Source organism: Schistocerca americana, chromosome 7, assembly GCF_021461395.2.
Source record: "Schistocerca americana isolate TAMUIC-IGC-003095 chromosome 7, iqSchAmer2.1, whole genome shotgun sequence".
NCBI lineage: Eukaryota > Metazoa > Arthropoda > Insecta > Orthoptera > Acrididae > Schistocerca > Schistocerca americana.
The window spans coordinates 49,520,903-49,536,936 of record NC_060125.1 but is presented as its reverse complement, the minus strand read 5'-3'; the positions used below and the strand labels follow the sequence as shown (position 1 = coordinate 49,536,936).

Sequence of the window (16,034 nt, the reverse complement as noted above, 5' to 3'; positions counted from 1 at the left end):
TTTATGTGACGGTCCCCTGTAGGGTTTGATCTCAATTTTTCAAAATTTTCCCGAAGAGCGAGCCAGTTGGGGGAGGGAACCTACATGGTGCATGGTGTCCACCATGTGCTGAGACGTCTTGCATCCTTCGTCGACATGGATTTGCACTTCCACTCATTCTCCAGCTGTTGGGCAAGATCACCCTCTTGGGTGCGTTTTCCTCCATCCTCTGTGCAGTATCGCTTTTTCTGTGCTGTTGACGATAATGGACTTCTTAGCTCGTTTGTGCCTGATATTCCAGCACGGTAGCCAGTCTGTGGTGATGGGGCCGCCAGGTACCCTGTTGGTTGTAGCCCCCTGACGACACAGGGATCGCTCTGCTGATGCCTGCACTGTTAACTCCCCACGTATGCCAAGAAGTAGATGCCCATTACTCTGGGGCATCGGGACTGCTGGCAATGGCTATCCTGCCAGGTGGCCTGTGCTGCGGATGGGTAGTGCCCGTGGGGAGGGCCCCTGGTTGGAGTGGGTAGCATCAGGGTGGATGACACTTCATGAAGCGTAGTACATCAACTATTGCTGGTGGTCAAACACCAGCAGTCCCTAAGCAGTCAAGGTCTAACTTCAGTGCTAATAAATAAGACCCCAAATCGTCCCCCCCCCCTCCCCCCCCCCCCCTCCCCTCCAACGGGCCACACCATGGGAGGAATGCCAAGCTAAGGATGGCAGCAAAGCTTATTCACCCCGTTACCGCGTATGTACGAGAGTTGATGGGGAATCTCAGTTTTTTGTGGAGCATTTAGAGGACAAGTTTGGGGAGGTGGAGCACTTGTCCAAAATGCGGTCAGGGTCGGTTTTGATCAAAACAGCATCCTTTGCCCAATCACGGACACTACTCGCCTATGACTAGCTGTAGGGTGTTTCTGTTCCCATCATGCCCTGTAAGAGCTTAAATAGTGTCCAGGGTATCGTATTTCACAGGGACCTTCTTTTGCAGTCTGACAATGAGTTGCGCCCCAATTTAGAGTGGCGAGGTGTCCATTTTGTCTAGCGCATCCACCAGGGTCCAAGGGAAAATCAGGTTGCCACCCACACTGGACTCGCATTCGGGAGGACGACGGTTCAATCCCGTCTCCAGCCATCCTGATTTAGGTTTTCCGTGATTTCCCTAAATCGCTTCAGGCAAATGCCGGGATGGTTCCTTTGAAAGGGCACGGCCGATTTCCTTCCCAATCCTTCCCTATCCCGAGCATGAGCTCCGTCTCTAATGACCTCGTTGTCGACGGGACGTTAAACTCTAACCACCACCACCAGGTTGCCACTGGTGACTTCACCTTGGCCTTTGAGGGTGATACATTACCCGAGAAGGTCAAGGTGATGGTCTACTGCTGTGATGTAAAGCTATATATCCCTCTACCCGATGCAGTGCTTTAAGTGCTGGAAGTTCGGCCATATGTCTTCCTGCTATACTTCCAGTGTCACCTGTTGGTATTGTGGACGTCCTTCACATCCCAATACTCCCTGTGCCCTGCCTCCCATCTGTGTCAGCTGTGAAGAGCACCATTCACCTTGCTCGCCAGACTGCAGGATTCTCCAGAAACAAAGGAAAATAATGGAATACAAGACCCTGGACTGACTGACCTACACTGAGGCTAAGAGAAAATATGAGAGGCTACATCCTGTGCATATGACGTCGACCTACGCTGCTGCTACGACAACGGTTCTACCATCTTCTGTTCCACTGCATACAGTTGGCTTTCAGGGCCGTCAGACTCCACCTGCCCCATTGATTTTGGGTGGCACTTCCCTCCCTGTTGCTCCTGCACAACCTACTTCAGAAGCAACACCCCCCAACCATCAGGGACGACAGTCCCCACTTCTCAGCCGGAGAAGTGTAAGTCTTCTTCGGCTCTTCTCGCCAGGAAGGGATCCCTTGGGTCACTCCCTTCCCAGGTTCCTACCAGTGGCAAAGCTGACACCTGCCAGTGGCTGAAGCAACCACAGGTAGCTGGTTGTAGGGCTTCACAGTCCTCCTCAGTCCCTGAGACTGAATCAGTGAAGCCCTTCCAGCTGGACAAACCTAAGGAGCAGCAAGAGAAACCTAAAAGCAAAATACCCCCAAGAACCAAGGCACTGTGTTGGCACCCACACCACCACTACCTACAAGCTCTGTGTCTGAGGATGAGGTGGAGATTCTGGTGTCCGTTGAGGACCTAGCTCTCGCTGGGCCCTCAGACACAATGGGTGTCGATCGCACAGGTGCTCATCTGGTGGCAGCAGGTGACCCTGAGGCATAGACTACCTTCCCAGTCTCACAATCACGTAATCCTCCAGTGGAATTGCAGTGGTTTTTCCACCAACTGGCTGAGCTACAGCAACTGTTAAGCTTTACACCTGCTTTCTGCATTGCCCTCCAGGAAACCTGGTTCCTGGCAATGCAGACCCCTGCTCTCTGCAGCTATAAGGGATATTACAGGAACCGTAGCGACTATAATAGTTTTTCAGGTGGAGTTCGTGTCTATGCCCGGAACTCAGTATGTAGTGAACCTGTGTCCCTTCAAACTGCTCTTCAAGCTGTGGCTGTCAGGATAAGGACGACACAGGAAATAACTGTCTGCAATGTATATCTTCCCCCAGATGGTGCAGTATCATATTGGCTGCACTGATTGATCATCTCCTTAAACCTTTCCTACTTTTGGGAGATTTTAATGTGCATAACCCCTTGTGAGCTGGCACCATGCTTACTGGCTGAGGTAGTCCCAGTCTTCAAGAAGGGTCGTCGAGCAGATGCGCAAAACTATAGACCTATATCTCTTACGTCGATCTCTTGTAGAACATGTTTTTTGCTCGCGTATCATGTCATTTCTGGAAACCCAGAATCTACTATGTAGGAATCAACATGGATTTCGGAAACAGCGATCGTGTGAGACCCAACTCGCCTTATTTGTTCATGAGACCCAGAAAATATTAGATACAGGCTCCCAGGTAGATGCTATTTTTCTTGACTTCCGGAAGGCGTTCGATACAGTTCCGCACTGTCGCCTGATAAACAAAGTAAGAGCCTACGGAATATCAGACCAGCTGTGTGGCTGGATTGAAGAGTTTTTAGCAAACAGAACACAGCATGTTGTTATCAATGGAGAGACGTCTACAGACGTTAAAGTAACCTCTGGCGTGCCACAGGGGAGTGTTATGGGACCATTGCTTTTCACAATATATATAAATGACTTAGTAGATAGTGTCGGAAGTTCCATGCGGCTTTTCGCGGATGATGCTGTAGTATACAGAGAAGTTGCTGCATTAGAAAATTGTAGCGAAATACAGGAAGATCTGCAGCGGATAGGCACTTGGTGCAGGGAGTGGCAACTGACCCTTAACATAGACAAATGTAATGTATTGCGAATACATAGAAAGAAGGATCCTTTATTGTATGATTATATGATAGCGGAACAAACACTGGTAGCAGTTACTTCTGTAAAATATCTGGGAGTATGCGTACGGAACGATTTGAAGTGGAATGATCATATAAAATTAATTGTTGGTAAGGTGGGTACAAGGTTGAGATTCATTGGGAGAGTGCTTAGAAAATGTAGTCCATCAACAAAGGAGGTGGCTTACAAAACACTCGTTCGACCTATACTTGAGTATTGCTCATCAGTGTGGGATCCGTACCAGGTCGGGTTGACGGAGGAGATAGAAAAGATCCAAAGAAGAGCGGCGCGTTTCGTCACTGGGTTATTTGGTAACCGTGATAGCGTTACGGAGATGTTTAATAAACTCAAGTGGCAGACTCTGCAAGAGAGGCGCTCTGCATCGCGGTGTAGCTTGCTGTCCAGGTTTCGAGAGGGTGCGTTTCTGGATGAGGTATCGAATATATTGCTTCCCCCTACTTATACCTCCCGAGGAGATCACGAATGTAAAATTAGAGAGATTAGAGCGCGCACGGAGGCTTTCAGACAGTCGTTCTTCCCGCGAACCATACGCGACTGGAACAGGAAAGGGAGGTAATGACAGTGGCACGTAAAGTGCCCTCCGCCACACACCGTTGGGTGGCTTGCGGAGTATCAATGTAGATGTAGATGTAGATGTAGGGAGGTCAAAAATTTACTGTAATAACTCGACCTCTGCCTCTTAAATACAGGTGCCCCCACACATTTCAGTGTGGCACATGGCACATATTCGGGCATTGATCTCTTGGTTTGCAGTCCTGGCCTTGTCCCATCTATCCACTGGGAGAGCACATGACGACCTGTGTGGTAGTGTCCACTACCCCATCTTCCTGTCACTCCCCCAGTGCCATAACCACGGACACTTACCCAGATGGGCTTTAAACAAGGCGGACTGGGACCCTTCACCTCTGCTGTCACCATTGAATCTCCCACATATGGTGCCATCAATGTTGTCATTGAGTAGGTCACTATAGCGATCGTTTCTGCGGCAGAAATTGCGATCCCTTGTCATTTAGGGTGCCCCTGGCGAAAGACAGTCCCTTGGTGGTCGCCAGAAGTCGCTGAGGCAATTAAAGAGCGCCGGCGAGCTCTACAGCACCATAAGCAGCGCCTTTCCCTAGAGCACATATAGCCTTTAAGCGACTCCATGCCCACGTTTCCCAACTTATAAAACGATGGAAACAGGAGTGTTGGGAGAGGTACATGTCAACCATTGGGTGCCATACGTTGCCTTTCCAAGTCTGGACGGAGATCAGATGTCTTTTTGGGTACGCTAGGTGTTTTCTTTGATTTAACAAAGGCTTTTGACTCTGTTTACCACAAAATATTACTGCAGAAGTTGGACCATTATGGAGTAAGGGGAGTAGCTTACAATTGGTTCACCTCTTACTTTAAGAACAGAAAGCAGAGGGTAATTCTCTACAATATTGAGAGTGGTAGTGATGTTCAGTCCCAACGGGGCACTGTTAAGTGGGGCGTTCCCCAAGGGTCGGTGCTGGGGCCACTGCTGCTTCTTATTTATATAAATGATATCCCTTCTAGTGTTACAGGTGATTCAAAAATATTTCTGTTTGCTGATGACACCAGCTTGATAGTGAAGGATCTTGTGTGTAATATTGAAACAGTAACAAATAATGTAGTTCATGAAATAAGTTCGTGGCTTGTGGAAAATAATTTGATGCTAAATCACAATAAGACTCAGTTTTTACAGTTTCTAACTCACAATTCAACAAGAACCGATATTTTGATCAGACAGAATTGGCATATTATAAGCAAGACAGAACAGTTCAAGTTCCTAGGCGTTCGGATAGATAGTAAGCTGTTGTGGAAAGCCCATGTCCAGGATCTTGTTCAGAAGCTAAATGCTGCTTTATTTACCATTAGAACAGTATCTGAAATAAGTGACACTTCAACACGAAAAGTAGTCTACTTTGCATATTTTCATACGCTTATGTCGTATGGTATTATTTTTTGGGGTAATTGTTCTGATTCAAAAAGGGTATTTTTGGCTCAAAAACGGGCTGTTCGAGCTATATGTGGTGTAAGTTCGAGAACCTCTTGTCGACCCCTATTCAAAAATCTGGGAATTCTGACATTGCCCTCGCAGTATATATTTTCTTTAATGTCGTTTGTTGTTAGCAATGTTAGCCTATTCCCAAGAGTTAGCAGCTTTCACTCAGTTAATACTAGGCAGAAATCAAATCTGCATGTAGAATGCACTTCCTTGACTGTTGTGCAGAAAGGAGAGCAGTATTCTGTTGCATCCATTTTCAATAAGCTACCACAAGAACTCAAAAATCTTAGCAGTAGCCCAAACTCATTTAAGTCTAAACTGAAGAGTTTCCTCATGGCTCACTCCTTCTATTCTGTCGAGGAGCTCCTGGAAAAGCTAAAAAATTAAGCAAATTCCAGTGTTACGTTGTTGATTTTCTTCATTTAAACTTACGACTTGTCACCTGAACATGTTTTTTTATATTTCATTTTATCTGTTTCTAATATCGTGTTATAATTTAATGTATTGACTTGTTGCATGACCATGGAGACTTCTCCTTAATTTGGTCCCACGGAACAATAAATAAATAAATAATAAATATAAATAAACCAAACTCCAACAGGTGATCCTGGCATTAACGTCAGTGGTGTGTTATGTACCAACACAAATGTGATTGCCAAGCACTTTCCTGAGTGCTATGCTCGAGCCTCTGCATCGGAGAACTACCCCCCAGCCTTTCACACCCTCAAACGGCAGCTGCAAAGGAAGGAAAGTCCTATTGTTCACAACACGCTGCAGTGAACCCTATAATGCCCCGTTTACAGAGTGGGCCATTGCACATTGCCCCGATACAGCTGCTGGCTCCGGAGCCAGGTGGGATCCACAGTCAGATGATTATACATCTCTCATCTGACTACAAGCAACATCTCCTCATCATCTTCTACCAGATCTGGTGCGATGGCGTCTTTCCATCGCAATGGTGGGAGAGCACCACCATTCCGGTGGTGAAACTCAGTCAAAACCCTCTTGATGTGGATAGCTACCGGCCCATCAGCCTCACCAACTTTCTTTGTAAGCTGCTGGAATGTATGGTGTGTCAGTAGTTGGGTTGGGTGCTGGAGTCACGTGGCCTACTGGCTCCATGTCAGGGCGGCTTTCGCCATGGTCGCTCTACCACTGATAATCTTCTGTCCCTCGAGTCTGCCATCCGAACAGCCTTTTTCAGATGCCTAGTGGCTATTAATGGTCTAGCAACAGCTGTAGGGTCGTCGATCTCATCTTCTCTGTATGCGGATGACTTCTGCATTTAGTACTGCTCCTCCAGTACTGGTGTTGCTGAGCAGTGCCTGCAGGGAGCCATTCACAAAGCGCGGTCATGGGCTCTAGCCCACGGCTTCCAGTTTTCATCTGTGGTGTCGTGTGTCATGCATTTCTGTCTGTGTCACATGGTTTATACAGAACCAGAACTTTACCTTAATGATGATCCACTCACTATAGTGGAGACATATCGTTTCTTAGGACTGGCTTTCGACACCCCATTGACTTGGCTACCTCACCGTCGTCAGCTTACGCAGAAGTGCTGGCAGCATCTCAGTGCCCTCGCTGCCTGAGCAACACCAACTAGGGTGCAGATCACTCGACACTGCTGCAGCTCCACAGACCCCTTGTTCAATCCTGCCTTGACTATGGGAGTCTGGTTTACAAATCAGCAGCATCCTCAGCATTGCTTTTACTCGACCCAGTGCACCACTGTGGCATTTGTCTAGTGACAGGAGCTTTTAGAATGAGTCCAGTGACCAGTGTCCTGTTGGAGGCCGGAGACACTCCATTGAAGGTTAGGCGTGCACAACTGCTGGCCAGTTACGTTGCAAACGTTCATAGTTCTCATGTGCATCCGAATTACCATCTCCTTTTCCCACTCACAGCGGTTCATCTCCTGCATCAGCAACCCAGGTCAGGGCTTAGGATTGCGGTTCATGTCCAGTCCCTTCTGTCTGAACTGGAGTCCTCGTTGTGACCTCTCCTCGAGGTCCATTCACGTACACCTCCATGGTGTACACCTAGGCCGCAGATTCTTCTGGACCTTTTGCATGGCCCTAAGGACTCCGTTAACCCTGCAGCTCTCCACTATCAGTTCCTCTTGATTCTCGACATGTACTGGGGCCACAAAGTGGTTTACACCAACAATTCAATGGCTGGTGGTAACATAAGCTTTGTGTATGTGCATGGAGGACATATTGAACAGCACTCCTTGCCTGATGGCAGCAGTATTTTCACTGCAGAGCTGGCGGCCATATCTCGTGCTCTTGAGCACATCCACTCATGCTCTGGCAAGTCATTCCTCCTGTGTACCGACTCCTTGAGCAGCCTACAAGCTATTGACCAGTGCTACCCTCGTCACCCTTTGGTAATGTCCATTCAGGAGTCCAACTATGCCCTGAAATGATCCTGTTGTTCAGTGGTGTTTGTGTGGAATCCCAGGCAACAAAGTTGCTGAAAGGCTGGCCAATCAGGCTATGCGGAAACCGCTTCTGGTGATGGGCATCCCCGAAACTGACCTGCATTCTGTCTTACGCCGCAGGGTTTTTCGGCTTTGGGAGACGGAATGGCATAACAGTACGCACAACAAACTGCGTGTCATTAAGGAGACTAGGAATGTGTGGAAGTCTTCCATGTGGTCCTTTCACAGGGAATCAGTTGTCCTCTGCTGGCGCCACATTGGCCATACGTGGCTAACACATCGGTACCTTCTCTGTCGCGAGGCCCCACCTAGTTGTCGCTGTGGCTCACATTTGATGGTTGCCCACTTCTTGCTGGACTGTCCACTTTTAGGCACTCTGCGGCAGACTTTTAACTTTCTCAGCACCCTACCTTTGGTGTTGGGCGACACTGCCTCAGTAGCAGCTTTAGTTTGATGTACTATTCGTGAGGGTGGATTTTATCGTTGATCTAAGTTTTGGCGCATGTCCTTTGTCCCTCTGTGCCTAGTGCTTGTAGGGTTGAGGTTTTAATGTGTTGCAAAGTGGCTGGCTTCTCCTTTTTATTTTCATGGGAGCCAGCCATGGTAATCTGCTCTCTTGTTTTGATCTCTTCTACATGTTTCTTGCATTTCTCTGTGGTTTTCTTGTCTGATTTTGTCCATTTCAGTGTTTGTTGCCCTTCTGTCATTCTTGTGGTTTTCTTCTTTCTTTCAGCTGTGTTTTGTATGTCTTGATATTTTACTCCCACCCTTGAGGAATTATTTTAATCAGAACGAGGGACCAATGACCTAGCAGTTTGGTCCCTCCCCCGTCTTTTAAATCAACCAATCAACGAATCTGCAGTCAATCGTAACACCCAGGAACTTTTTTGTTTTAACTCTTTCTATTGCCTATGTGGCACATTTAACAATTAACTCTCCCTCAGTTTTGTAGTTGCAGTGAATTGAATATAGTTAGTTTTATTAAAGTTTAATGAGTTTGTTGAAATTAGACTATTTTTACTGAATTGATGAGAATATTGTTAATAGTTGTCAGAAGATTATCACACATACGAGCATCAATCATAATCTTGGTGTCATCTGCAAAAATGGTAAAATTGCACTGTAGCTTTGTGCATTGTGTTAAAACACATATAAATGTCAGGAACAGTTAAGGAACAAGAATGACACATGTGGCATTCTGCATTTGATACTTCTCCATTCTGATGAAGCCAGACCATTGCAAAGATCGTCTGTACTGTCTAATACTACTTTCTGCTCCCTGTCTTTGAGGAATGACTATAATTACCTATTTGATACAACATAAAAAAGTTAGCTTTCAAGGTTTACACTGTCAAAGACTTTTAATAAATCACAAAATAATCCTGTTGACACCCTTTTGTCATTTGGAGACTCTGGAACTTTATTTATGAAAGCATAGATTGCTTGTTAGGTTGACAAACCCTTCCAGAAACCAAACTGTGCCTTCGCTGAGAATATTAAATCAATAGGCTATAGATGTTCCAAAATTCTTGTATACATTAGCTTTTCTAGTATCTTTGAAAAAGCAGTCAGGAGAGAAACTGGCCTGTAATTTGTAACTTATGTTTTTCATGTTTCTTGAAGAGGGGTTTCACAATAGCACTTTGAGTCTATCTGGCACAGTTCCTTGTTGTAAGGATGCATTGAAAATGTGGCTAAGTACATTACTTATAGAACCACAGCACTGTTTCAACAAATTGTTAGACATGTTATCTGCTCTAGTGGAATTTTTATTCTTGAGAGAGGTGATCGTTCTTTCAGTTTCAGATGTTGTGATAAGGGTAGTGTGTATTTAAACGATTTTTCGGGGAACGTATTTTGCATAAGACTAGAGGTTTCATTAATAGAGCCCTTGTTCTGACACTGGCAAGGAATGTTTGTTGAAAATAATGGCTGTGTTACTGGTATTGCATAGAGGATTTCCTTCATGTTTGATTTTGAAGACTTATAAAAGTTCTATCGTTCTTCCTTGTCTCCCGTCTAATAATATGCAAAATAGTCTTTGCCTAATTATTAGAGGTGTCAGTTTCTGGTTCATAGTATAACACTTTTGATTTTTGTATCAGCTTCTTTAGGATCTTACAGTACATTTCTGTTGCGTCATTAGCTTTCCAGCTGCAAGTCCCATCTTTGTTCACACAACTGTTTAAGTCTCTTTGTGATACAGGTCTTTTTTCAGGGGCATGGAAGTATTGTTGCCAACAAATCTCTTTTTGGAAAAACCTCTTCAAAAGGAATGAGAATCATTTATGGATATGTTAAATTTAGTGTTAACCTCATCCACCTTGTGTGCTGGGCTCCATTCCATCGAGTTCCAGTGAGTCTCTAGTCATTAATATTATAAATTTCCAGGTTGAGATACCTTTCTTGAGAGGTTTTCTGTCATGCAGAGTAAGGAGTTGTCCATCATGTTCAGATAGCCCATTCAAGAATGGGATAACAGTGGATCTATGGCACATACTTGAATCTATAAATATATTGTTTATGGAAGTATGACTCTTAGATTTGATCCTAGTGCGAAAGTCAACTACTCATTAACATTATATGAATTCATCAGATGTTGAAACTCGTTTTTTGTTGCTGCTTTCAGTTGAAAAGTTAACATTAAAATTTTTAGAAATTCTTAGATGAAGGAAATTTATCCCTCAGTTTGTTTCATTTTCTGCAGTAAATAACACAAGGGTGCTTACTGTTAAACAAGTGGTGTAACTTTTTTACATCATTTATTTTGCTTTTCAGAATGTTAATAGCGTCTAACAGTGGAAACTCCAGGTTGGAATATCAGCAATATTAGGAAAAGGATAGATTGCTATTCACCATAAAGATGACCTGTTGAGTTGCAGCCAGGCATTCCGAAAAGACTGTTACACACAATAGTTTTTGACCAAAGCTTTCTTCAGCAAAGAAAACACACACACACACACACACACACACACACACACACACACACACACAAAGAAGCACATCCCACACACACAGCTAGTTACTGCTGACCACTACCAGTGACAGATCTGGTCAGAGCTGCTGGTGGTACTGATCATGTATGCCTGAGGTGTGTGTGTTTTCTTTATTGAAGAAGGCTTTGGCCAAAAGCTGTGATGTGTAAAAGTCTTTTCATTGTGCCTGTCTGCAATTCAACAGGCCATCTTTATGGTGAGTATGGTGAGTAGCAATCTATCCTTTTCCTAATTTTGTTAATAACATTGCCATCAACACATCTTTTATAGTACATGATTTTACTTGTAATTTCAGAATTGTTAAGTACAATTTTATGTTCAATATGATCCATGAATATATTGGCATAAGTACTGTTATAGACATCACCATAAAAATGAGGTGCTTGTGGGAAAGTACAGTGGTGAGTACCTCTGTTAGCTCCATTATGTTTGGAACACCCATTTTTGCGTATTGTGAAAAATTTTACCTAACAAGGCTTGTTGACTCTTGGACTGGGACGTGTACAAGTTTGTAACATCAAATGAACAGAACATGACATTTTCAGGAATCTGAATATCTTTCACATGAGAAATTAGACCACTTGATTTTTTTAATTGTTTACTTTCCCTGGGACACACAATCTGTGATAGTAGTATAATTTAGTTTTTGGCTAATCAAGTAACCTAAACTGTCAATATAATACACTATATGCCTAATTGATGTTGCTACTTTGTGAACTTCAGCTCGAGACCTAAGCCTAAGTACTGTAGATTCATAACAATGCAATTTTCCTTTTGAAAATCATTAAATAAAAACTGCCAGTCACTTATGCATTCTTTAAGGTCTTTCTGAAAGGATTCAGTTAGATCATTTTCTAACTTCTGTAATTTTTTTGAGTCAAAAAGTCCTAAGGTTTTCTCAACATACTCATGGTTGTACATAACAACAATAATATTTCATTTATCTGAGTTTAATCTTAGAGCCTTTTCATCAGCAAGCTTGGAAATAATGCCATTTATTATGGATTACTCATGCTTATTACATTTTTGTTCCCCTTTAGACTCTGAATATTTTGAGTACGCTGCCTTATAAAGGTAGCTACTTGGTTAGGCACTAAGTTGTTTTGTGCAGAGCAACTTTTGAGCTGATCTATAGTCAATTTGGTATTAACGATCAGTCTTTTTACACTTTTATTGCATAGTTTAGGAGGCAAATTACATTTTAAGCTTTTTCTAACATTTCCATTTCACCAAAAGAAAAAGTTGTGTCAGTTTGATTAACCACCTCATTGTGTGTGTGTGTGTGTGTGTGTGTGTGTGTGTCAGTTTAATGGTCTGTTTCTCTAAGTCATCAAACTTTTCTACTAATTCAAGCACTGTATTAAAAGTAAAGCATTCTTTGGGCGTAGATTATTCTTTATCACCATACTCCCATTACATTGTCTATCTTCTGATGTATCTGATATTTGTAACTCAGTTGTTGACATGTATTGTCTGTTTATTTTGAAAAATATGTGTTATGTACACAAGGGTATATATTGTCATGTAGGAGGTGTAATTAGATGAATGGCGAACACTAACTTCACTCAACGAAGGTTTAATCAGCACTTACACATACAAGAGCGCAGAGCGAAGTGCCTCTGGCCATAACACATATGGTATATATACAGTTACAGAACATTCCAGTACAGTGATTCTTGACATTTGTGGATACTTCTAGAATGTACTCGAAATGCATATAGAAATTAAAATTTTACAGTTCAGGTGAGTTTTGAACTCACGACCCACCATGCAACAGTCTAGTATCATAACCACTACACCACAGTGGCTGTGCTACTCAGCTTCTTCTGTGACAATATATTTGTTCCAACCAAATGTGTGTGGGGCTTTGTTACACTTCACTTACGATCACCAAGTCTCAGAAGTGTGTGGGGGAGAGGGGAGAAAGTAATAATAATGAGTGGTCCTTTTTTGTTTTATTATGTTACAACGGACTTGGTAGTGCCATAGTATTAACTGTTATTATTCGATTACTTTTATCTAATCATTTTTGTTTAATATTGAGTTGCCTGGTAACTATTATATATTTAGTAGTGATTTTATATTGGTATTGTCAAAGGATATGAGCAGACCAACTGTTTAGAGTATGTACTATATTTTGTTACATATCTGTACATCTGTCTTCCATTACCAGTCATCTTTGATATCTGTTTTTTAGTATTTGCTCACTACATCACATCAGTTTTCAGTTGCTATCTAATAGGTTGCTGTGCATCACTGTATATTCTCTAATAGAACATCATATGTTATGCTGAAGACCGACCATGCTGATGAATGCATAGTTCACATGGAATTCCATGTCTGTATGTGAAATGACATATGAGGTAGTCTTCTTTTGTAGGTATAAGGGGTAGTCAAATGAGAACCAAACACCTGCCACAATGGGCCCATGGAATGGTTCAATTCCAAAGTAATCATCACATATGTTAAGAAGTTTATCCCACTGGGAGACAAGATGATCAGTTCCTGTTTCATAGGAAGCTGTCGGTCACTGACAGACACACAACCACACCCACTCTTACACTTCCTTGATCAACTGAAACCAACATCCACTCATGTCTTTCTTCAGGTCACCAAAGATATGAAAATTACACATTGAAAGACCCAGGCTGTACGGAGGATATTGCAGTGTTTCCCAACCAAATTGCTGAAGTGTAGCCTTTGTCCAGTTGGCAGTGGGGTCCAGGTGTTATCGTGAAACAGGATGATTCTGTCCAACAGTGTTCTGACAGCCTGACGAGAAACAGCAAAACCAACAATGGAAATATCCAGATGCTTAAAGGGACAGATTTATTACCTACATACTCTCCAAAAGCACGCGAGGTGATCAGGTTACATTGCATACAGTGTCAGTAATTTATGTTTGCGTTATGCATGTTAGAACAATTAGTTGTCGCAAACAAAACTGCAGAATAACTGTAGATGTGGGGACAAATGGTAGCAAAATAAAACATTTTAGCCTGGACAGAGCTACAAGTTGGCACATTTAATCTAAATGTAGAAATCCTGGAATAATAGAATTGCAGAAAAGAATCATTAGAAATGTGTGCTGTACATCCAAGGCAATCATGTTGCCCATTATTTAAAAATCTACAATTATTAATAGTTACCTCCCCATGTATGTATGATATTATCATCTTCTTACATAGCAATTTAGAATTGTTCATGGAAAACTAATTTGATCATTCATATAATAAAATGCATAAAGATAATTTTATGCTCAGAAAAGTAGAGTGATTGCACCTTAATTATTATAATCTAAAATTCAGATTGTTCGTAAATTCAATTTACAAACCCCAAAGAAGTATAGTAATTTTAATTTGAACTTGTATACAAGAACATGTAATTTTCCAACCTGATCAGCTAATTAGTGCAGTAAAAATATCAAGTGCTAATTACAGTAGCAGCAACAGAATTTTGTTTTGAATGTAAGGGAAGAAGAATGGGCCACATGGGTTCAGTAAGTTCCAGGTATAAATTAGTGTGAAGTATCGTTACCGTATTGGTCAACAGGTTACAAATATAAATGAAGGAAGTTTAGTGTTTAATATTCAATCAACAAGAAGGCTATTTGAGATGAATCACAACTCAAATGGGACTAGAATGGGTAAGAAAATGGACTGTCCTTTTGAAAGGAACCACCCTCACATTTGCCTTAAATGATTTAGGGAAACCATGGAAAACCTAAATCTGAATGGTGAGATGGATATTTGAACCCCCACTCCTCTCTAATGAGAGCCCAGTTACTTAACCATTGTGGTACATCATTTGGTAGCTATGAAATATAGTCAAAGTTGCAGAAAAATTTGTGCAAGTCTTCTACCAAAAAGATGCGGGCAAGTGGCACACAATGTTGTTGTTGTTGTTGTTGTTGTTGCTTTTTTTTTCATGCATATTATTTCATTTCCTTTTTCAGGCCTAAGGAATTTTTAGTGAAAGGTTTGAAGTAACTCTGTAGTATTCCAGAACTAGTAAGAAAGAAGCAATGTCACAAACTATTATTATTATTATTATAGACTGTACCATTGAATGATTCTGTGAGTGCTGTGCCACATTAATGGTGCACAAAATTCATATGCTAGTAGTTTCAACAGTGTAGAAACTACAAATGACATTTCTCTTCTACATCATCAAACGGCAGGGCCAGGGAATTAATCAGCTCATTCTACACAAAATTGTGATGAAACAGTTTGAATGAGCTCTGCTACATGGAATTAGTTTACTAAATGACTTGTTGGTGATGCAGTAATGTTTATAAAAATATTATGAAAAGGATAGATTTTGCTACTTACCATAGAGAGGAGACACTGAGTATCAGACTGCTATTCATTTGTGCTTGTCTGTTACTCAGCATCTTCTCTGTGTGGTAAATGTATACCAGTCTTTTCATTGCGCCTGTCAGCGACTCAGCGTCTCCTCTAAATGGTGAGTAGCAGTCTATCATTTTCACAATACTGTCAGAGTCCATAGTGGACTTTCTATTCTTTAATAATATTTATAATGGGCCTACATATTTGAGGTTAGTTCATTAGTTGTTAGTATTTTTAACAATAAATTTTGTTATGTTTGTTAGCTTCATTAGCTACTATGTCACACAGTATCTGCTGTGAAGAATGTCAAGAACGTTTCATTTACAGATGTCCCTGCCAAAACACCCAAACTGAAACAAGCTATCAACACAAATGCACATATAAGTAATTTGAAGACCAGTAATATTCAACAAGTGTTGCGGTTAACATCTGTATCTGGCAACCCACGATCTATTCTTCTACCTGTCAAATTGAATAGCTTATCAGACGTAAAAACAATTAAGATTATTAATGCTACAAGCACAAATCTTCCAACAAAAAGTCCTCGCAAGACAGCAAGCAATGGACTTCACGAAAGTGATTCAGTTTTTGACATACAGACAATGTGTGTGGAAAATTTTGTGCCAGCTGATGATATGTCAAGTAACTGCTCATCTAAAGGAAGCCATTCTGAAGAAACTGGAGATGAGTCAGACAGCAGTTACCCAAGACTGGAGCTGACAGGTTGGTGTATGAACTTTTGATGTGTTTCAAAAAGTACAGCTATAAAATTATGAAACAGAATTGCTGGCCCAAGACTACCTTCAA

The 16,034-nt window shown here is 42.1% G+C and overlaps 1 protein-coding gene across 1 annotated transcript in view; it reads left to right on the top strand.

The window, feature by feature from the left end:
• Positions 1-16,034, top strand: part of LOC124622637 (cyclic AMP-responsive element-binding protein 3-like protein 2) — a 70,137-nt gene that overhangs the window by 22,973 nt on the left and 31,130 nt on the right. Inside the window, exon 3 of the mRNA XM_047148416.1 lies at positions 15,555-15,950. Within this exon, the coding sequence (XP_047004372.1) occupies positions 15,555-15,950 (396 nt within the window). The remainder of the gene's footprint in view (positions 1-15,554; positions 15,951-16,034) is intronic.